Below are 23,039 nucleotides of genomic sequence, written 5' to 3'. Positions count from 1 at the left end.
AGAGATAGCTTCTGTCTAAGAGAGACAGAAGGGAACCAGAAAGTGGGTTGCTGAGAACCCCACTTCTCAGGGGAAGCTTTATAGTGCAAAATCACAAAGTGTGTATATGGTGAGACAAAACTATGATCAACTAATAAAATTACAAGTATAGTCGTTTAGGTAATTTTTTTTTTTTGTCTTTTTGAGACAGGGTCTCACTATGCAGTTCAGGCTGGCCTTGAGCTCACTTTGTACCCCAGGCTGGCCTCAAACTTGCAACAATCCCCCTGCCTCAGCCTCCCAAGTGCTGGGATCATAGGTGTGGGCCACTATGCCCCGCCGCTTAGGTAATATTGATCCAATGGAAAAGCAAGTCATCCGATGGGGTAGCAAGTGTCCATGGAAAGAACAAGGACTCTTCCTGGAAGGTAGGGTCAATGCTTCTGCCTGGTCCCTCCCCATTATTGATGCCTATTTAGATTATCAATCATTACTGCTTGATGCCAGGTGTGGTGGCACATGTCTGTAATCCCAGCACTTGGGAGGTTGAGGCATGAAGATTGCTGTGAGTTTGAGATGAGCTTGGGCTACATAGTGAAGTCAAGAACTGAACTCACTGCAGAGTGAGGCCCTTTCTCTCTCAAAAAAAAATCATTACTGTTTGTCCCTAGGGGAAATATGTAGTTGTAGTCATGCCATCTTTTGTCTTGAGGTCTGGCCTTCAATGAATGGGCCTCCATCCACAGTTGTAATCTTCTGCACTGGCTCTTTTGAAAGCCTAGCCCAATATGACTGCCTGCAATATTTCTAACTTAGCTGTCTTTAATAAGGACACCCTGATAGTGAAAGTAACAGATGTAAGTCCTATCACTGTCGCAGTTCACACCTGGAAAAAAGGCTCCAATCCACAGCAGAGAGAGGCAGAATTCACACAGGGGCCAGTGGTCACTGGTTTGAGGGGACAGAAGTTAGAGCCTGGGGAGGGCAGGGCACCTACAGTTTTCTGGCTACTGGACAGTGTAAGGACAGTTAGGGAGGAATAGGCAGCATAGGGCATGATCTTGGTGGTCAGTGTAATGAAGATAAGCACATACTCACAACATGATATACTGGAGGAGGCTGCCCCTTGTGGGACCTCTGCATGCTTTCTGCTATGTGCCCATAGTCCTGTGAACCTTGGCTCACCAGAAACAAAAGCTAAGATCCTGACTGCATCAATCAGTAAAATAGTTCTTTTTAGAAAATCAGCTAACCCCTATAAACACAGACAAGGCAAAGACATCAGGCTGAGAAGCTCACCTTGAGGTTCTCCCTGCCATACAGCTCGTTGTGGGAGGTGGTTAGGCCACAGAGGCTCCACCATTGTGGGTGAGATTAATACCATTATAAAAGGTGAGTTTAGCTCCGTGTCTTTTTCCTCCCCCATATTCCACCATGTGATGATGCAGCCAGAAGGCCTTTGCCAGATGTGGTGCCTTGATCGTGGACTTCCTAGCCTCCAGAACTGCAAGAAAATAAATGCCTCCTTATTACAAATCACCTACTCTCAGGCATTCTGTGATAGCAGCACAAGAGAGTTAATCATGTCATTTCTTCAACAATTTTTTTTTTTTCTAGTTTTTTTCTCCGGTACCGGGAACCGAACTCACGACCTTGCGCTTGCCAGGCAAGCGCTTTGCCACTGAGCTAAATCCCCAGCCCCCGACAATGTTAATAACCTGTTTCTTCACCGCAGCACAACTCCATCTCCCACCACCTCCTCCACCTTTTGCTTTGTACAGTAAAGCTCCATCTCCATTCTCCCCGCTACCTCAAGCCTACTTTCTCCTTCCCTCCAGGTATTCCTGAGAGTCTTTGGATAGGGTTGCCAGACAAAACAGAAAATGTCAGTTAAATTAGAAACCCACTTATAATCTTTTTTTTTCCTTTTGGTACTGGGAATTGAACTCAGGACCTTGCGCTTGCCAGGCAGGTGCTTGTGCTGCTGAGCTATATTCCCAACCCCTCCACTTATACTCTGACTGACTATTTTGACAATAATGATATGCAACATATTAACCATTGTTAATCTCCTATTAGCTTGTTTTGAAATTCTGTATCCTTCTTTATATTGTTTTTTCTGTTTAAAATTAAAAACAGAAACCTAGCCAATCGATAAATCATTTTTAGTGTAAGTATGTCCTATACAATATTTGGACGTACTTATATTTTGAAAATCTCCACTGTTTATCTAGAACTCAAAATTAACTGAGTGTTCTATATTTTTATTTGCCAAACTGGAACTCTTTCTGCAGGATGTAGCTCACTCGTGCTCAGGACAAATACTCTCAGTTATTTTTCCACCCTTACTCCCTAGAAAACAGCTGAGACAAACCTCACATACCACAGCTGAGCTGCAAATCCAAGGCCCAGTCAAGGCGGGGGAGACGGGGGGGGGGGGGGGAGACAAGGTGACACCTCAGTCAGCTGCTCCAGCTTCCCAGGGAAAGACAGTGGCTGCTTGGTGGTACAGAATGTCATCCAGACAGGCCATGTGGAAACACTGTGCTTTGCAGCAGTTTCTCTGGGGAGAGAGGAAAGAGGTTTACCTGCCAGATCTGTCACCTCCTGGTGTCTCTATTAAAGTTCACTGCAAAGGGTATGGATCCCCTGGTGTGTCTGATGGATTATAGGATGGTTCTCACACCCTGAAGGACTAGAGTCCTTCACCTGAGCCCAGAAGTGTGGGGGGAGCCCTAGTACTCCCCCGGAGGGCATGGTGGGGGCCATTTGGACTTTGTCCCGAGGGCACTAGGGAGCCATGGAGAGGTTTAAACAGGGGGAAGATTTGGGCTTTAAGAAGATCTGATTGAAAGGGATGGATACAGCATGTAAATAGATAATTCCACAAATACGTAATTATAATGTTGATGGACACAGAATGTATTAGGAGGCCCCTGGCCCAGCTAGGCCTGCAAATTGTGCAGTATGTGGGAAGCCTCAGAGGCCAGACTAAAGTGAGGCAGGAAAGCAGTTCTCTTTCATAGCTCCATTTCCTAGTCCTCAGCTGCCTACCTCACTTACACAAGAAATCTACTCAGCTGGCAAATATTTTATACAGCACCTCCTATGCACCAGGCACTGTTTTAGATACATTGGTGAATAAGATACCACACACACACACACACACACACACACACACACACAAATTGCTCTTGGTCCTTTGGGAGGGGGGAACCTAAGGGATATACCCCAGAGGCACTTTACCACCAATCTACATCCCCAGCCCTTTTTATTTTGAGACAAGGTCTCAATAAGTTGCCCAAGATGGGCTCAAACTTGCCATCTCCTGCCCCAGCCTCCCAGGTAGCCAGGATTACAGCCATGAGCCACTACACCTAGTCACAAATTGCTCATTTATGATACTTTGGGAAGGATGGTGAGAGGGTAGAGATGGAGGTATGGGAGGCCAAACTGTGTGTATCAGTTATAAGGACTGTTCTGGGCTGACAGAAGATGAGTCGACTGAGGGGTTAAGGGTCTCCCTTTGGCCAATTTTGCACACTGTGGAGGACAAGGGTGAAGCCAGGAGGTCAGGGAGTGGGCTGCTCCAGTGGTCCAAGGTGAAAGAGATGGTGGCTCGAAATACAGGTAGTAGAGAGAAGTTCTGAGTACACTTTTAAGGCAGAACCAAAAAAATTCTTGATAGATCAGCTATGGGTTGTGAGACAAAGTGACAAGAATAGCTCTAAGATAGAGTTGCCATTTTCTCAGATGGAACGACTTCAGCCAGACCCTTCAGATCGCCAATTTATAACTTCTAATCTCTCCTCCTTGTGATGCTGGACTTCGGCATTGAAGCTCTCAGCCTCTCAAATATGTGTTGAATTGCACCTTCTGAGCTTTGACGAAAGATGGTAACGTGCAGGGCATTCCAAACACTGTAACGAGTGACACTGGGGGTGAGATGCTTCTTTTTCAACCCCCTAACGACTAACCCATAAAATTTTATTTTTTCTTGATATTGGGGTTGAACCCATGCCGCACGCATGTTACACAGCGCTCCACCATTGAGCTACAGCCTGAAACCTTTTAATTTTATTTTGATAGAGTCTCGCTAAATTGTCCAGGCTGACCTTGTGATTCTCTTGCCTCAGCCTCCTGAGTAGTTGGTCTTACCCGACGTGCGCTACCGCGCCAGGCTCATCCCGTAATAATCACGATAGGGACTTTTCTATTTCCTTCATCACTGTTTTCTCAACCCTCTGTCAGTACTTACACAGGTAATTTTTCAATAAGTATTTCTTGCATGAATAAAAGTACTTTCGCTGAGACATTCTCCCCACGCCCGCTCTCCAGCCAGTCCAGGGAGACAGAATCCCCTTTTTCTCTTAAAGAAACAAACAAAACAATAGCGAGACGCTGACAACCTCCAGCCAAGCCCTCTCCTACTACCACATTGAGACCATCATCTATGTGCAGCGAAAGCTTACGATTGGGCTGACCTGTGGTGATGAATAGGAATTCAGCCCAATAGAAGGTCGGAGTTCTTTTTGGTGGGCGTGGCCTGAATGGCTTCGGAGACCGCCTCCTCGTGGCCGCTCTAGCAGCTTGGATGACCCGCTTGTCTCTGCATTCCCAACTTCCGGCTGGTCTTAATTCCGCTTCCTGTCTGACAGTGGCGTCTGCGCTGAGGGTCACATTGAGGTGCTTGCTGCTCCAGGGGCGTATTTAGGTGAGTGTGAAGCACTTGGGAACCCGAGACAGCCCCCCAGCCCCACTGGCTGAGGGATCGGACCCCTTGATAGTGGGCTGAGGCTTTGGGCCGGCGGCGGCGGCCCGCCCGAGGCCCGGGCGTTCCGTTGTTATATTAGTAGTGATAGCTAAGGTTTACGGTACATGATTCTTCCTTAATACCGGGCAGCATTCTAAGCAACTGTTAGCTCGTTTAATCCTCTTTGCAGCTTCGTGATTTAGGGCCTGTGATTACCTCGTTTAACAGCGAGGAAACGGGACTCAGCGATGTTAAGCGACTTAGCAGAAGCTGCCCAAGCGACCAGGATTTGGACGCAGTAATGGGGACTGCGGGACTTTTAATCCCCAGGTCCACAGGCGTGGGCTCCGCGGCTTGTTTGGGCCGAGGCCTCTCTCCCCTGCTGCCTCTTCCCTCCTGTCTTGGATGTTGGAGGGGCCGCAGGATCATCTTTGCGTCCGCCCATACCCACAAATACAAGGTCGCGATCTCGCGCAGGACTACGGCTGGGTCTGTGACCTGGCCGGAAGTATTTGACAGCCTGCCTGATCACTTTCTTCCAGGCCCCAGACACCCGCTTCCCCCCGAGACTATGCTAGTGCCCCAGACGTCCACCCCTACCTTGGGCCTCTAGAATCCGACAATGGCCTGTGCACCTCTGTGTGGTGCCATAACTCCTCTAATTGGAGTATAGGAACTTTCTCCCACATACCTTGGTGAAAACTGTGTCACCCTTTCAGAAATGTATCAGAGGTTTTCAACCCTGGGTCCACAGAGTCAGTAGAATTCAAGGGATGCTAGTACCTGAATGGGTGGGTGGCAGAGGTGAAGAAGGTCACATCCGTATTTTTACTAGCTTGTGATTGAAATACAGCATTTCCTTCCATTAGGGACGGAGGCAGCGACTTCAAGAGTATTAGTAACAACTATGGCTTTGTCAGCAGTCGAAATCATAAATACTCATTAGCCACGTTTAGTTGCAAGTGTATAAAATATCTTTTTTTTTTTTGTCTTTTTGAGACAGGTCTTACAATGCAGTTCTGGCTGGCCTTGAGCTCACTTTGTAGCCCAGGCTGGCCTCGAACTCGCAACGATCCTCCTGCCTCAGCCTCCTGAGTGCTGGGATTACAGGTGTGCGCCACCATGCCCAGCTTAAAATACCATTTTCAATTGTGCTTCCAAATTGTGGTGGTCATTCTATACAATTTAATGTATTCGGAGAAAGAGGCTTAGGGATTCATCAGACCCTTGAGTTTTCAACAGCAAAAAAGATTAAGAACCTTTGCAGTGCAGGTTATGCCACTGGTGACAGCAACCCACCATTTGTATGCTGTGTGACCTTGGGAAGTCACTTAGATCCTGTCTCTTCCTGGTGTGGGTAACAGGATAGGAATAGTTCCTGCCTTTTAGAGTGGGTTAGGAGTAAGATGTGTAGAACAGTACCTGGCATGTAGTAAGCTTTGTGAGTGTTACTGGTAGTATTTTGGGACCAGGCTTGATTTTGCTAAGGAGTTACCCAGAAACCCTGCTATGAGTTCCATGCTGAGATGTATGCATTTGCTCTCCCACTGTCTCTGTATGTGACGAGAGAGGAGTTCTTAGCACAACCCATTCTTCTGTGTCTGGGCCTCCTCCATTGGGCCTGGTTGTTCTGACCTCCCTATGCTCAGGACCCCTGCCAACACCCCCTTTCTTTGCTTCCAGGAGTCAGCACCATGGCAGACGACATCCACACCAAAATCAAGAACTACAAGACTGCTCCTTTTGACAGCCGCTTCCCCAATCAGAACCAGACCAGGAACTGCTGGCAGAACTACCTGGGTAAGCAAGGCGCAGTGGTGGAGGATACAGGCTTTCCCCTGGTGTTGCACCGGAAGGCATTAACCCCTTCCCCACTCCAAAGGGATCCACCCATCCTGGTGCTTCTCCCTTTTATTCCTGATGTCCTATCTCTGGAGGACTCATGCTCCTCATCACCAGCATTGTTCAGGATGTGGGCCAGGATCACAAACTTTGGTTCCTGTGATGACTTTTTTTAGAGGAGGTATATACGTACAGGAAGTAAATAAAACATGTACTGTGTAGCTCAGTGAATAATCCTACAGTGAATCCTCTGCAGCTGTTATCCTCACACAAAAGTAGGTATTGCCAGCACGGGATCATCTCTACCTATTTTGTGCCGAGTTGGACACATTACTCTCCCCACTGGTGGATGTGACCCACCAATTTAAGGTGATCACATTTTAGTTTTACCCCCTGCATTTCAGTTTACCTCTTTGTGAACTTTATAAATACTGTTATATATTCTTTTGTGTTTAGATTTTTTTATTTGATAGGTTTTTCAGATTCATTTATATGTGTCACATAGTTTGCTCTTTTTCGTTTTCCCACAATTCACTTGATTCACGGACATTTGTATGATTTCCATTTTGATGCTTGCAGGAATGGTGCTGTTTAAACATTCTTACAAATGTAATTTTATGTGTATTTCTCTAGGGAATGCGCCTAGGATTAGAATACCTGGAATAATGTTGTTTTGGTTGTTTGGTTGTTTGTTTGTTTTTTTTTTAATGGAATGCCTACTTCTAAAAACCAGATTGTCCTCTGCCTTCCTCTCTGGGACGCCACATCTTAGCATCAAGACCACCTTCCCCTTGCCTTGCCCTGGTTCTGGACTTCAAAGATTCCCCAATCAGGCCCTTCTCATTTCCCCATTATTCCTGACCCCCAAATTTTCAAACTGAATAGCAGTTCTGTAGGGTTACAGAATCAGTTTAGTGAGATGTATCCAGCCCTTTTTAGTATCCTTGCAAACTTGTGTGTGTGTGTGTGTGTGTGTGTGTGTGTGTGTGTGTAACTAATCATGAAGTAGAAAGTATTTCTGACTTTTGATCAAAAGTGTGTTCCAGCCTTTGTTGAGAGCTGACCCTGGCCCTTTTTGTTCACAGACTATCACCGCTGCCAGAAAGCAATGACCGCAAAAGGGGGTGATGTCTCTGTGTGCGAGTGGTACCGGCGAGTGTACAAGTCCCTCTGCCCCATATCCTGGGTATGTCCTGCTGGGGCCCTTGAGATACTGGGGTAGGGACACAGAGGGGAAGGTAGTGATTGGTGGGAGCTCATCTCAGTGGAGCAGTCAGTCTGCATGGGACTCATGTCTTCTCTACCCGCTTAGAATTGCCTCCCTTCTTCCTTTGCACCCTCAGCTAGTCAAGGCCTGGGGACCTGGCTGGATCATCTGGCTGGTTCTGTCTCCCTCATGCACTCTTCCTATATCTTGTGTAATCCAGTCCTTTTTTATGGTGAACATTTTCAAATTATACATAAAAGTAAAGACAATAATTCAGTGACTCCAAATATATCCATTATTCAAACTGAATAGTAAGATTTTTTCCACATCTCTTCATATATTCTTTAGGGGATGGGCGGGGGTGTTAAACCTGACCTCTTTTTCTTTTTTTTTTTTTTTTGTCTTTTTGAGACAGACTCTCTATGCAGTTCAGGCGGGCCTTGAGCTCACTTTGTAGCCCACAGTGGTCTCAAACTCCCAATGATCCAATGATCTTCCTGCCCCAGCCTACCCAGTGCTGGGATTACAGGCATGTACCACCACGCCTGGCTTTTTTTTTTTTTTTTTTTTGATAGAGTCTCATTATGTAGTCTAATCTGTCTTTAAACTTGTGATCCTCCTGCTTCAGCCTCCCAAGTGATAGGATTACAGACGTGTACCACGTGCCCAGCTTCTTTCTTTTGCTAAGTAGTCTAGAGCAAATCTCAGATAAGTTATCTTACCCCTACCTGCATCAATATACATCTCCAAAAAATGAGAACACAATGAGGCAATCATGTTTGCCCTGATCAACCTTTTGTCAGTATTTAATACTAATCATTATGTCTTTTCTTTTTATATGAAGGATTTATATTCAACATCACCCCCTTGAATCCAAGGACCCCATTAACTATAAGACATACTGAGAGATGTTCAAGACTTTTAATTGCTGAAAATGAATACAAGGAGCATTTTTATTTTGAGATAGAGTCTCACTGAGTTCCCTGGGCTGGGCTCAAACTTGGAATCCTCCTGCCTCAGCATCCCACAGTGCTGGGAATACAGGTATATTACTGCACCTGGCTATGTAACATACATAAGCCTGTGTAACTTTTATTACTACATGTTTCCAGTACATAATGATTACATTCATTGTGGGGAGTTGGTCCATGTGCATAGCACATCTTAATTCTTTTTATATCCCGTTCCCCTCCCCCGCTCCCTATTCCCTCCATCTCCTGGTCCCATAGCCTGTGGAACTTTTTGGGTATGAATGGTTCATACTGTATATTTTATTCTCTGACCGGCTTCTCCTTAGTATGTCTTGGAACCTCTTTTAATGAGATCATAAAGATCTACCTTGTTTGTATTACTTTTTTGTTGTTGTTGTTTTTTCTGGTGCCGAGAATCGAACTCCTGACCTTGTGCTTGCCAGGCAGGCACTGTGCCGCTGAGCTAAATCCCCAGCCCAGCTCTGTTTGAGTAATTTATAAGTGCTTTCATTTCACTGGTCCTCTTTTGATGGATATTATGTTCTAGTTGTTCAGTATCTTGGGCATCTAGGGTGTACATCCTTGGGGCTCACTGTCTAGAACAAAGTATGTTAGGGCATGCTTTTTATCAAATCACTTGGTTTTCCTCTTTCCTCTCTGGCCATACTAAGTATCTTTGAGTACCCTGGGCCTCCAGAATTTTTTCCTGGGTAATGTTGAGTAACATAATGTTGTGATCCCATAATCCTTAATCTAGCATCAAGGTCTGCATTGGGTGCATTTTGGCCATGGTGCCTAGAAGCAGGTTCCCCATCCTAGTGCTGTCACCCCCAGTCTGCAGGGCCTGGGCCTGCCCTGACATGGGGAGCATCAGGTAGCCACTCTTTCTGCTCTGTTAGGCTGGATATAAACATAGTTTAAGCCAGGTGTGGTGGCACACGCCTATAATCCCCAAACCTGGGAGGCTAAGGCAGGAGGATTGCCATGAGTTCAAAGCCAGCCTGAGTTACAGAGCAAGACTCTGTCTCAAAAAACAAACAAATTTATAGTCTGCACAGACCCCTTTATGCCTACCAGCTCTGACTTTATTCCAAAATGCATACTTGTTTTTTATAAGTAATGTAACCATTTCACAAAATCTTAAGAACTAGGGAAGAGGCAGAAAATTTTTCCTCATTTTCCTGTCCTGGCTGATACTACAGCATTTTTCAAGTTTTTTTTTAATTTTAATTTCAAAAAAAATTAACTTCTGTCTTACTTAACTTTTCCCATTGCTGAGATAAAATACCCAACACCCAAAATTAAGGGAGGAAACGTTTATTTCACAATTTGTAGATTTAAGTCCATAATCAGCTGACTCGAAGGCAGGGTGGTGCATGGCAGAGAGGCAACAGTTCATGGTGGCTGAAGACAGCAAAAGCAACAAAGACCTTAACAGCATCTTTCTGTTCAGGAGGTTAAGGCAGGAGGGTCACTGTGAGTCCCAGGCCAGCATAGGCTACGAAGTGAGTTCAAGATCAGCCTCAACTGCATAGCAAAACTCTGTCTCAAAAAGAAAAAAAAACTATATCTGCTGCAGAGTTGTTCCTAATGGGGATCATTCATAAACAACCAAAGTTAGATAAATGATATAAAGTACGGAGTACGTGTGTATGTTTGTGTGTGTGTAAATGGCACTTCATGACAACGTAGGCCAGCTATGTTGTAAGCATTTCATGTCCCATAAAGTCAAACATGCCCAAACAACTATATTAAGTAGTTATTATTATCAGTGTTCTCGTTTTACAGAATTGGAAACTGAAGCCCACAAAGGTTGAGTAACTTGCCTGAGCTCACAGAGCCAGAGCAGTGGACCTTCTGGAGAGACTGAGAGTCAGTCTCACATCTCCATTGCCCCTGCTTTTCTAGCATGTAAATGTGGGAGGGTGTGCTTATGTGCCTAAAAAATGAAAATGCTTATAACTACCTATGAGAAAGCCCACTAGGCATGGTGATCCACGCCTCTAAGGCCTAAGGAGGAACCTCTGTTAGGAGGGGAGAGCTGAGGGACAGATTTCAAAGAAGGACTTCCCAGCCTGGCATGGTGGCATACCCCTCTCATCCCGCTAATACTCATGGAGCGTGAGGCGGGAGGACTGCAAGTTGAAGCCTGGCCTGAAGAGCTTGGTGACTTAGTGAGACTGTCTCAAAAAAAAAAAAAGAAAAAAAAAGAAAAATTAAAAAGAAGGAAGTCCACAAAAAGCAGGTCATTAATTCCTGGGGATGTTAACGATTTGATAGAGGCCTTTCCAGCCCAGGTTATGCTGTGTCTACCTGTGTGATCAGCCATGGTCCTGCACTATGTAGTCTACTTGGCGTCCTTTTGCACTTGACTATAGACCTTGTCAATCAGTGCGTGCCAGAACACAGATCAACCTTGTAAGGTTTTTCATGGCTGCTTAGTATTCCTTCTATCCTGACGGTAAGCATACTGGTTGAGTGACCCCTGATTCCCTGGCTCCTGGGACAGTGGTTGGACCTAGTAGGCACCTGTGGTTATTTGTTGACCAAATGCACAGATGGACAAAGTGAGGAAGACAGAGAGGCCCACTCATCTTGATCCACCCTGCTCCCAGAGGGGAGAGTAATGCTGTCTGTCTCTGCAGGTCACAGCCTGGGACGAACGCCGAGCTGAAGGCACGTTTCCTGGCAAGATCTGAACTGGCTCCACCTGCTTCTCTGTCCTTTGTTCTTCTCCCGGTGGTAAAGGGGGACCTGGGTACATGATGGTCCTGCCTTGGGACCCTGAATCATGACTTAACAATAAAAACTCAGTGGAAAAGTGTAAAGACTACATGTGTAAAAATTGTGTGGCTGGGTAGGAAGCTGGGATGAAATTGGTGCCCAGACCAGCAGTAAGAGGGACTTCACAGTAATTCCCTTCTCTCTTTTCTGTTTTTATTTTATTTTATTAAATTTTAGCTGGGCCTGGTGGTGCACACCTGTAATCCCAGCACTCAGGAGGCTGAGGCAGGAGAATCGCTGCAAGTTCAAGGCCAGCCTAGGCTACAAAGTGGGCTTGAGGCCAGCGTGAACTGCATTGCAAGACCCTGTCTCAAAACAAACAAAAAAAAACAAATATTTTATTGAACTTTGACCACCTCTGTGCCAATCAACAGGGTTATGCAAAATAGCTTCAAGTCTCTATATGTACTAAAATGGGTGTGCATAGATTTTTAACTTGGTTTTGCAGTAGTGGAAATTGAGTCCAGAGCCTTTGCACTGAACTACATCCCCAGCCCTTTTTTTATTTTGAAGCAGGGTCTTGCTAAGTTACCCTCAGAGCCTCCTGCCTTCGCCTCCTGATTGCTGGGGTTACAGCCCTTTTTAATTTTTAATTTTGACACAGAGTCTCACACATTTGCTCCGGCTGAGCTTGACCTTGTGATCCTCCTGCCTCAGCCTCCCAAAGTGCTGGGATTACAGGTATATGTCACTGAGCCTGGCTTTTTTTTATTCTATAATAGTTCTTCACACGACCTGGCTATGTAAAACAGAATTTTTAAAGAAGCCAAACCAGTTGTCTTGTAGAATCACTCTGAATTTTCCTCACTGTTTCTTTGTGGGATCATTCCATCTTTTGCCACCATCTTATAAACTGGAACTTAGCTCTGCAGGCTTGATTAGATGCAAGTCAAGAATTTTTTTGCAAGAATCCGTCCTGTGTGCATCCTTATTTCTTCGTGTACCCCATGCCAGCTTGTCCCTGATAGTAATGGCTGAGTCTGATCCCTAGGAAAGGTGGTGGCCAACAGCTATATCTTCTGGAATGGTCTGTTTTGTCTTCTGGACATTGGAAACAACCTGCAGGTTGGTACTATGAAGAACAGCTCACCCATGACACCCACCACCTTGCACAGATCCACATAAGCCACGCAAGGAGACCTAAGTGCGCTCTGGTATGACCAGAACCTTGGCAGAACACCTTGTGATTCCTTAAGATACAAAAGGAGATAGCAGTCTTGTACAGAGTGGCCACAAGGCAGTTTCTCCCCCACCTGTCTTGCAGGAGGTAGTCATGAGACTATTTGTCAGACTTCCCAGGTTCAATTGAACCAGGACTTTCTACCAGGTTCTCTCTTAAGGTAGAGCTGCAGGCTGTAAAGCTGCAGGCTGAGCACATCTTGGCTTTCCCACTACTCAGCAGTGGGTTTTGGCTGCTGCAGTGAGGCAGCTGCCAGGCCTCTGGCCCCACCCCCAGGTCGGAAAGCTGTGGGTTTCTTTTAGGAAGGCCTTTGTAAAACAGTTCGGCAGGATACAAACCTCCCAAGTCGTGTTAAACAGAGAAGGGGTCGATAGGAGGAGTTTTCGTTTTGTGTTTTGAAACGATCTGGCTATATAGTTCAGGCTGGCCTTGAACTCACTATGTAGCCCAGGCTGTCCTGGAACTCACAGCGAACCTTACAGGTGTGCACCACCGTGTCCGGCTTTAATGTGAGGAATTCGCAACAGTAAAACCCCATGATGACATCCATTTGGATGTAACGTAGTTGGCTTTCTTCAGACCCTCATTTCGTTGTTTTCAACTCAACATGACTCCACATTTTACAGGTTGAATATAGCCTTCCAGGAGGGTCTGACATTCCTTTTTAAATACATTCCAGCTAATAACTAAAGAAGGAAAGATGGAACTAGAATATCCGCATTTTTTAATGCCTAGTGGGTTTGGGCATTGGGCAGTAGTGGTTGCAAATATCAGCAAAAGAGAGAATCACTATGCTCTCGATGTTTATGTCCTTTCAAAAAAATTTCTTAAGCCGAGCCTGGTGGCACACGCCTGTAATCCCAGCACACAAGAGACTGAGGCAGGAGGATCACTGTGACTTTGAGGCCAACCTCGGCTACACAGTGAGTTCACGGCCAGCCTGAACTGCATAGCAAGATCCTGTCCCCCCAAAAAAAAATTGTGTGTTGAAATCCTGGTCTCCAAGGTGATGGTGTTTGGAAGAGGGGCTTTGGGAGGGGATGGATCACGAAGATGGAGTCCCCATGAGTGGGATTAGTGCTCTTTTACAAGACTGAGGTCCCGCCCCTCTGCCACAGCAATCAAGCACTGACCTTGCACCAGAAAACGGCCCTTACCAGACACAGGAGCTGTCAGCACTGTGCTCTTCCTAACCTCCAGAACTGTGAGAAACATACCTTGTCCAAGAGATGTTTTGATGTTTCTATAAGATGCTTCAGGGGCTGGGGATTTAGCTCAGCGGCACAGCACCTGCCTGGCAAGCGCAAGGTCATGAGTTCAATTCCCGGTACTGGAAAAAAACGCTCCCCCCCCAAAAAAAAAGATGTTTTGCTAGGTGGTCTGGATGAACTAAGATAACAACCAAACATGGTGTGTCCCAAAATCACTTGCCACCACCTATGAAGTAGTTTTGCTGAAAATTTCAATTCTCAGTCTGACTATATGTCTATATTCAACTTGTGATCCAAAGGAATTACAGGGGAGTGTGTTTAACTGCACCATAGCATGCAGTTAGAAAAAAATTGGACTCTGGAAAGTTACAGAACAATGATGTACTTTCTCCCATAAATATAAAGGCAAAGAGAAAAAAAGAGAGGAAGAATATAGATTAAAAGGTACTTAAGGGCTGAGGGTGTAGCTCAGTGGTAGAGCACTTACCTAAGACGTGTGAGGCCCTGGGTTTCATCCCTAACAGACATACACTTGCACATACACACTACTTAAAAAATATATCCAGATCCTAAATGAAGCAAATTATTAAAATATGACATTTATGAGACAGAAACTTGAGCACTGACTTGATATTAAAGATAATTTCTTAGGTGTGATGACAACGTTGAGGTATTATCAGCTATTATGTTTCAGAATATTTATTGAATATAACGTTCTGAAATGTTTGTGGATGGAATGAAGAAAAAAACTTGCAATGATTTCCAAAAGTGCTTAGAATGGGGTAGAAATTTCTTAAAATACAAATCTGGAGAAGTGGGCTCTAGTCTGACTTTGCAGAAATGACTCAGAAAATAGCCAGGTATTGTGGAGAATGCCAATAATCCCAGCAGTCTGAGAGGCTGAGGCAGGAGGATCACAAGGTTGAGCCCAGCCTGGGCAATCTAGCTATTTAGTGACAAATACAAAAGGACTGGAGATACAGTTCAATGCCAAAGCCCTAGGTTCTGACTACAGTATTGGGGTGGGGATGGGGCCACAAGGACATGGACACACAGACAAAGAAAAGGAAACAGGGAGGGAGGGAGGGATGGGGGAGGAAATGCTACAGAACTGCATGCCATAGGCCCTTGTTCCCTCCCCTCTGCAATCAGGAATGAGGAAGTTGAGGTGTAGGGAGGATCTGTGAAGAGAGGAAGGAGCCTACTGGAGGAAAGAGCTTACTGGAGCTCTGTCAAAAAATATACTACTGTAACTGTCCAGAAGCAAGAGGCCGCCTTCATCAGGACCAAACCCAGAAGGTTCTAGAAAATTAGTCTAGGGTGCAGCCAGACATGGTGCTAACGATCCCCAGGGAATTGTAAGGCGTAGCAAACTTTAAGGAGCATTCATGGTGCCTGGGAATCTCATTAAAATGCAGATTCTGGGGGCTGGGGATTTAGCTCAGCAGCACAGCACCTGCCTGGCAAGCGCAAGGTCATGAGTTCGATTCCCGGTACCGGAAAAAAAGTAAAATAAAAATAAATAAATAAAAAATAAAATGCAGATTCTGAATCAGCAGTCAGGGTCAGGTCTGAGATCTGATTTGCTAACAAGCTTCCACGGGATGCTGGCCCAAAGACCACACTGAGCTAGCACAGGGTCTAGAACAGATCTGATGGCCACTTCCTGTCTGCGTGGAGTCTGGGACACAAGCTAAATAACCTCACAAGGAAGAAACAGCAAAGTGCAAGTGGTGGGATGTTATACCAGAAAAATGCCGTGGTTTCTTCAACATACAGAGATGGCAAACGGTTTGTGGATTTAAAAGGGCTTGAAATACAGTGGTGCCTTGGTTCATGAACTCAATTCCCCACAATTCTAGTCACAAGCCGAACTGGATGAGAACAGAATCAGACTTCCCCGTAAGGTCACCTTTGAGCCTAACCATTAAATTTGATTTGGTTCTCATCCAACTTGGCTTGTGACCAGAATCATGGAAAGAAATGTTTGTTAATCAACTTGGAAAACAATTTGATAATTTACTTTTTGAACTTAATTTCTAATTCACATACCATAAAATTCAAGATTTCAAAATGTGTCGTTCAATTTTTAATATATTCAGAAAGTTATGCAACTTCATTACTATATCTACTTCCAGAATATTGAAAAGAAATATGTTTCCTCATTAGAAGGGTCTGTAATTAAAATTTCTAAAAAGCATACAGAAAGGAGGATTAGGGGCTGGGGATTTAGCTCAGCGGCAAAAGCGCCTGCCTGGCAAGCGCAAGGCCGTGAGTTCGGTTCCTGGTACTGGAGAAAAACCAAAAAAAAAAAAAAGAAAGAAAGGAGGATTGCAGGCCTCAAGTCCAGCCTGGGCCACTTAGTGATTTAGTGAGAGCCTGTCTCAAAAAATAAAAGGGTTCATGATGTAGCTTAGTATGAAGGCTCTGGGTTCAAGATCCAGTTCTGAAAAGAAAAGTTTAGGTTTGACATCCAAGTGCACCCACTTCATGTTGGGAAACAAAAGGACTCTCTTTTATGACTGACAAGCATATTGATGTCCCGTGGTCGTGACAGTTTGCTTCTATTGGGTTTCCTCATGTCTGACCTGCAAATACTAACAGTCACCAACTATTTGAAAACTAAATATTTCAAATAATCAGTGTGGCTGTATTGTTCTGCAAATTATTTTTTAAAAATTACAAAACTTTATTTCTTTAAAATTGCCTTTATTAGCCAGCCATGTTGGTACACACCTGTAATCCCAGCACTCAGGAGGCTGAGGCAGGAGGATTGCTTCAAATCTGAGGCCAGCCTGGGCTACATAGTGAGTTCAGAGCATCCTGAACTACACAGCAAGACCTTGTCGCAAATAAAATAAAAAATAAAATAGCCTTTATCACAAATTTAAAATCTGGAGAAGCCCTTTTCCCATCCAAAGACTTCATAAATGTGGATAGAATAGCAAGTTTTTCATTTTAAAAGGTCGTGTTGAAAATGGTCAAAGATGATCCCCATAGATATTTGTCCAGCATCTAAGAAGCAGTGAAATCTTCAGGCAGCCTGGTCACCAGCGTTGGTAAGGTCACGTCAAGGTCCAGAATTTATAGTTTAAATCCTTCCACGTAACAGGAAGAAGTAAGATTTTTATGGTCCACAAAGGAGGACAACTGCCCAGTGATGACACTGCTGGGTGGATTCTTGGATATTCAGTTTCACTGACAACCAGCACGTCTCACTCCCTGTTTGGGTTTATGGCTTATTCTCTTTTCATCACAAGGCTTATTGGAAACTTGTGAGTGTAGCATGTTACAGGGTCGTGGAGAGTAATATCTAAATGCACTGAATCATATGTGACTGAAATGTCAGTGAACGTACCTAACTGGTGTTCATGAACCCTGATGCCACAGTGAACTTCATAAATGAAGTCAAAAAGTCAGGCTGCACCGCGGGGACAGGGCGGCTGTGGCCCAGAGTAAACTCCTTGGGCTTGAGTTGCAGGTTATTCAGGAGACTCAGCTGATCCGTTCTAACCAGGAGCCACGTTGGGGTGAAGTTTACGGTCAAACCGGCATGAACACGAGTCAGCTCGGAAATCAGGCGCCCTGCTAACACCGCTAAGATCTTCCCCATCGCTTCAGACAGCAGCCCAAAGGATACAGCAGCAGGAAATCCGCTTTGCAAACTATTTATACCAAAGCTTAGAGATGCACATGCAGTTCATGTACATTATTATTTAATTAATCGCTTCTCGGCCTTTTGGCTAAGATCAAGTGCATTATTATTTAATTTTCCTTGTTAGCCTTTAATATAAAATGTAAATCGAGAGAAAAACTTTTAAACCTAAGAGGATTGACGAAAAGCAAATTATCTATTTTCGCTGGAAAACATCTCGTGTCTTATTACCAAGCCAGTGTCTCACAAAGGAATTGTAAGCGCCACTGGTTTTCGCCCGGGGCGTATGCAACCGGAGAGTGTGGGATCAGACTGAAGACACAGTACGGATCCGGGTTCGGGGCTGAGACCTTTGCCGGCGGAATCGGCGCTGCACCACTAGGGAGCGCCATTGGAGAGAACACGGAGCGCTTCGGAGCGCGGCGGGGGAGGAGCGGCGGGGACCTCCGGAGCGCTCGTCTGTTGCAGAAAACCCCACACTCAGAGGGCGCCTCCGCCGGGAACGTGGTCTGAGGACACCCATTCTGCAGATGGGCAGAAATACACCCCATGTCGCGGTACACAGAGGAGGCGAAACTGGGACTTCAACCTACATTCTGCGACCTGGAAAAATTCCCGTCGTGGCTGTGTTCGTGTGTGTGTGTGTGTGTGTGTGTGTGTGTGTGTGTGTGTGTGTGTGTGTAGTGGGAGCCCAGACTCCTTTTCTCCAAGTGTATTCAGTGTGTCTCCTTCTCCGCCCTCCCCGCCTTGACAAGGGCAAGAGGCTGAATCCAGGCTCTGCGCTGAGCTCTGTATCCTGCCTTTTTTTCCTTTCTTTATTTTGAGACGGTGCTGCAAAGTCGCTGATTCCCTGGGCTGGGCTCGAACTTTCGGTCCTCCTACCTCAGCCTGAGTTCTGGGATCGCAGGCTTTTGACACCATGCCCAGCTCCCCTCCCCCGTTCCGTCATCCTCTCCCTAAACTCCCCTCACACCCCATCTCACCCGTCACCCACTTCTCAGCCCTCCGCCCCTAAAACCAGCACCCTGCGCCTCCTCCCATCTCTCCCTCCCTCCCCCCACCTCCCTCCCTTGGTCCAGCCCTGACCTGCCCTGCACTGCCTGCAAGCTTCCTGCCTGGGCCTCCCCCTGGGCTCCTGGCCTCAGAGAAGTGAAGCCACCCTCTCAAAGTCATAGAGAGCAGAGAAAGCAGTTCAGAGACAGGGATTCACACCCGATACTCCTGCTCCTAAGAAAACCCTTTACCTAGGCAGAGAGATGCCTAGTGGTGCACTCACCCCGCCTTTCCCTCCTCCAAAGCATCCTGGGAACCAGAGGCCACTGGCACATCACCCTGCCCCGGTGACCCGGGCAGTAGCACAATCTGGAATTTCAGGTTTATAATCACTTGGGGGGCAGGGAGCTCATAAAATCTCTTCTCTCACCTCGCCTGCTGGGTCTGTTGTCCCCTCCTATGGGCACCTTCCCTCCTTCCTTGATGATTAGCCCAAGGAGGGGCCTGGACATATATAGGGAGCCACCTAGGGTGGGGCTAGCCAGAGAGGCTTTGGGCAGAGGTGAGGAGGGGGCTCTGGGAGTCTGGGAGGGGCCCAGGCTCGAGGAAGGCCAGCCTGAGTTCTGGTAGGGCTGCTGGGGATGAGCCATGCCCCTACTGTGAAGGGGCTCATTGCCAGGGTGCGAGGCGCTGGGCACTTGCAGAGAGCAGAGCACCCCTGGCAGCCGGGCTGTGGAGCCGAGACTAGGATCCAGCTGGGTCTTCCCCCTCTTGCTTTCTCAGCCTGGCTTCATCCCCTCTGTCTGTCCCAGGCAGGACTATGGCGCCTGCAGCAGCAGAGGCGGAGAAGGGGTCTCCGATTGTGGTGGGGCTGCTGGTCATTGGCAACATCATTATTCTGGTGAGACACTCTTGGTGCTGGGGAGGTCCATTGGGGTGTGCTGGGAGGTGGCAGCCCTGAGCTGGGGTGGGGGCTGAGGGCCTGGGACCCCAGTAGGCTCCGGGCAGAGTCAGTCTCAAGGCAGAACACCCTGGTTTAATCCTAGCTCCACCTTTCCCCAGCTGTGTGACTTTAAGGAAGAACCTGACCTCTGTAGATTGTGTCCTCATTGTGTGCGTGCTGATGCAGGCAGTCACTATTAACATCATGGTAGATACAAAGTGATGGCTGGACACACTAGCAGCTGGTAATACTGAATGATAAGTGTCTTCTAGGGGCTGGGGATTTAGCTCAGCTGCACAGCTCTTGCCTGGCAAGCACGAGGTTGTGCGTTCGATTCCCAGTACCAGAAGAAAAAAAAAGAAAGATAAGTGTCTTTTAATTAATATTGACCTTAGAACTATGTGGGCTTGCCGTAGCAGCACACTTGTAATCCCAGCTACTTGGAAGGCTGAATCATGAGGATTGAAAATTTGAGCCCAGCCTTCCCTGCTTGTTCCCCATGGCCCACCATCTGAGTAAATGGATTTCTAGCTTCTGTGATATTTCATTAAGAAAACCCAAGCAAATAAGCACATATATGCCTGTGTTCTCCACTTCCCCGTCCCAAACGCAGCTCGTTCCTCATTCCAGTTTTCTCCTGCTCGCGTAACCCCTAGGCCGCTGTGAGTGAGACCATCGCCTGGCCTCCCTGACAGCTGTGCGGCACACCACTGAGTGACCTCTGGCTCCCTTATCACGGTGCTACAGGGGCAGGCCTTGGGGATTTGCGGTTTCCTGCATGGGCCATGCAGCTGCAGGATTGATTGCTGGAGGTGGGCTTGCTAGAGCAGAGGATAAATGATGCCTTTATCACTGTGGCCATAGCCATGAATTCTGCCTCAGGGAGATTGCATCTCCTTGGTGCTGGCCATGTACTCCAGGCTTTGCCTGTGGCATATCCTACTCCTTTTTTTTTTTGTTTTCCCCCTGTACTGGAGATTTAACCCAGGGCCTTCACACTGAGCTATATCCTTAGCCCTTTGTGTGTTTGTTTATTGTTTTTTTTTGTTTGTTTGTTTGTTTTTGAGACAGGGTCTCACTGTGTAGTTCAGGCTCTCTTTGAATTCACTATGTCGCTCCCCGGTAGCGCGCTGTGATCATATAGTGCTTAGTACTCTGCGCTGTGAATACACAATGTAACCCAGGCTGGCCTCAAACTCACTGCAGTCTTCCTACCTCAGCCTCCTGAGTGTCGGAATTACACGCATGTGCTACCATGGCCAGCTATTTATTTTGAGTTTTAAGTCAGAATCTTACTTAGTTGCACAGGCTGGGCAGGAACTTTTGATCCTCTTGCTTCCGCCTCCCAGAGTCCTGAGATTACAGACGTGTGCCACCAGGCCCAGCTCCTTTCTCCTTGAATCAACTGGCAGCTGGCATGTAGGGGTCAGGGCCCTGGCTGGGTCCTTCCACTCCTCTTATTTTCTGCCGAGCCTGAGCGTGAGGGCGCCCGTGCTGTGCCATTCTGCCCATGCCTGCTCTGTGAGTGGGCCGCTCCGAGAGGGCAGTGGAGGCTCGGAGGAGGGAAGGGACCATTGCTGACCAGCTGCTCCATCCAGCTCTCAGGCCTGGCCCTGTTTGCCGAGACAGTGTGGGTGACAGCCGACCAATACCGTGTGTACCCGCTGATGGGCGTCTCAGGCAAGGATGACATCTTCGCTGGCGCCTGGATTGCCATCTTCTGCGGCTTCTCCTTCTTCGTGGTGGCCAGCTTCGGCGTGGGAGCAGCGCTCTGCCGCCGCCGGTCCATGATCCTCACGGTGAGACACCGGAAGGGGGTGGGTGGGGACAGGTGAGCCCTGGCAGGGTTGTCGCGGTCACGGTAACAGCTACCTGGGCACAGGTGTGCACTCCACATGGCACCTCCCTCAGGCCTCACAGGCATCACTTCATGTCATTGTCCCATGGCCCCATATCTTAGGCTCAGCTATTACCCCCTTGTACAAAGAAAACGGGTTCGGGAAATGGAGGGAAGCTCTGCACAGCTAGACAGCTCAAGCAGCAGGGCTGGGATTTGAGCCCCAGCTAGCTGGTCTGCAGAGTGTGTGCTCATGGGTCTTCGCCAATAACAAACAACACACCTGCAGCTGTCTTTAATAAGTACTCCCCACATGCCAGGAGTCACATGGCTTGCATGGATTTAATCCTCACTGCCTGCCATGAGAGACTGTCGTCACAGACATTCTCATGAACCTGTTTGGCAGAGATGGAAACTGAGGCTCAGAGAGGTGGAGTCACACAAGCAGCAAAAGGTCCAGCCAATTTAAACTGAGCAGCGGAGCATGGTGGCGCTCACCTGTAATCCCAGCGCTCGGGAGGCTGAAGCAAGAGGATCACTGCAAGTTCAAGGCCAGCCCAGGCTACATAGTGAGACCCTGTCTCAAAAAACAACAGCATCTACAAAAACAAAAATTAAACCTGAGCAGTTCCACTCTTGAGCCCATGCTCTTAATCTCTGCCAACCCATAGTCGTCAAAACCTTGAATCGTAAACTCCCTCAGTCCTCCCAGAAGCCCTCTGCAGTTAGTGCTTCTCAACCCATTTACCAGATGAAGAAACTGAGGCTAGAAGAAACCAGTGGCCTCTCCCAGGTGATTAGAAGTACAGGGATCCCAGTGCAGCCTCTTCAGACACAGAGGCCATGCTGTGCTTCTCTACAGGGCGTGGGGGTAGGGAGTCTTTTAGACTCCCAGGAGCAGCTACATATGCAGTTAGCCAATGTTAATTGAACAGGAAGCATGGGCCAACCACACCCCGCCCCAAACTCCAGGGTCAGAGTGGTGAGCAAAACACAAAGAGCTTTGACACAGGAGGGTGGGGAAGGGAGGTAGGAGTTAGGGGAGACCAAGAACTCTGGCCGGGGAAGCCGCGGCTCAGGTGATGAGGAGTGAGCCAGGAGCTGCTGCTGAGGGAATGGTTCAGGTCAAGGTATCAGACCGGAGGGGCCAGGAATCCAGTGTGGCCACAGCTGAGTGAGTGGGAGACAAAGGAGTGGGAGAGACTGAGAGCAGAAGGTGGGGAGAACACAGAGGGTAGGGAAAGGGGGCGGGGGACAAAGAAGATGGCGAACATGGTGGGCCTCGCAGGGCTTGGCTCTCTCCTGAGTAAGATGGAGCTATGGAGCCAGGCATGGTGTGCACACCTGCGATACCAGCATTCAGGGAGGCTGAGGCAGGAGGATCACACACTGGAGCCCAGCCTGGGCAACTTAGTGATTTAGCAAGACCTGATCTCAAAATAAAAAATAAGAAAATAAAAAGGGCTAGGATGTAGCAGTGCAAAGGATTTGGTTTTGATCCCCAGCACTACCAAAAAGTAAAATAAAATAAGATGAAAGAAAAAAGAAAGAAAGAAAGGAAAAGAGAGAAAGAGGGAGCTACGGAAAGGTTCCTCCTTCCATACTTCCTTCCCTTTTTTTTCTCACTCTCTCTTTTCTTTCCTTCCTTTTTTTCTTATCCTATATTTAATTTTTTTTTTTTTTT

At 47.0% G+C, this 23,039-nt stretch overlaps 2 protein-coding genes and 1 long non-coding RNA gene across 6 annotated transcripts in view; 2 read left to right on the top strand and 1 right to left on the bottom strand.

The window, feature by feature from the left end:
- Positions 1 to 349: 349 nt before the first annotated feature.
- On the bottom strand, positions 350 to 4,398 carry LOC106150216. Of its 2 annotated transcripts, none has more exons than XR_001236887.1 (3): positions 4,238 to 4,398; positions 2,354 to 2,542; positions 350 to 1,483 (listed from the first exon to the last, which is right to left on the bottom strand). It is a non-coding gene; the product is annotated as an uncharacterized LOC106150216 (long non-coding RNA). The 2 variants fall into 2 exon arrangements; XR_001236886.1 differs by having other exon boundaries at positions 2,363 to 2,542.
- Positions 4,399 to 4,585: 187 nt separating this feature from the next.
- On the top strand, positions 4,586 to 11,580 carry LOC102025227 (cytochrome c oxidase subunit 6B1). The gene is made up of 4 exons (XM_005399978.1): positions 4,586 to 4,693; positions 6,416 to 6,532; positions 7,660 to 7,760; positions 11,398 to 11,580. The coding sequence occupies exons 2-4, from the start codon at positions 6,427 to 6,429 to the stop codon at positions 11,449 to 11,451; spliced, it is 261 nt and encodes an 86-aa protein (XP_005400035.1). The 5' UTR covers positions 4,586 to 4,693; positions 6,416 to 6,426; the 3' UTR covers positions 11,452 to 11,580.
- Positions 11,581 to 18,019: 6,439 nt separating this feature from the next.
- Upk1a (uroplakin 1A) overlaps positions 18,020 to 23,039 on the top strand; it is a 9,680-nt gene continuing 4,660 nt past the window's right edge. The window contains exons 1-4 of one of the 3 annotated variants that reach the window (XM_013522337.1): positions 18,020 to 18,139; positions 18,881 to 18,956; positions 19,388 to 19,476; positions 21,117 to 21,317. In XM_013522337.1, coding sequence (XP_013377791.1) covers positions 18,113 to 18,139; positions 18,881 to 18,956; positions 19,388 to 19,476; positions 21,117 to 21,317 — 393 coding nt within the window. In that variant the 5' untranslated portion in view covers positions 18,020 to 18,112. Of the gene's footprint in view, positions 18,140 to 18,880; positions 18,957 to 19,018; positions 19,138 to 19,387; positions 19,477 to 21,116; positions 21,318 to 23,039 lie in introns of those variants that run through there. The other 2 variants (XM_013522338.1, XM_005399977.2) reach the window with 2 other exon arrangements.

The sequence above is a fragment of the Chinchilla lanigera genome, unplaced genomic scaffold, assembly GCF_000276665.1.
Source record: "Chinchilla lanigera isolate Chin_1 unplaced genomic scaffold, ChiLan1.0 scaffold00067, whole genome shotgun sequence".
In the NCBI taxonomy this organism is placed as follows: Eukaryota; Metazoa; Chordata; class Mammalia; order Rodentia; family Chinchillidae; genus Chinchilla; species Chinchilla lanigera.
This window is presented reverse-complemented; position numbering and strand designations above follow the sequence as displayed.

Bases quoted from the DNA above. Each gene is read 5' to 3' on its own strand.
- LOC102025227 (XM_005399978.1), top strand. From the start codon at position 6,427: ATGGCAGACGACATCCACACCAAAATCAAGAACTACAAGACTGCTCCT. The intron at 6,533-7,659 runs GTAAGCAAGGCG...TTTTGTTCACAG, and splicing joins CTGCTGGCAGAACTACCTGG to ACTATCACCGCTGCCAGAAA. The intron at 7,761-11,397 runs GTATGTCCTGCT...CTGTCTCTGCAG, and splicing joins CCCTCTGCCCCATATCCTGG to GTCACAGCCTGGGACGAACG.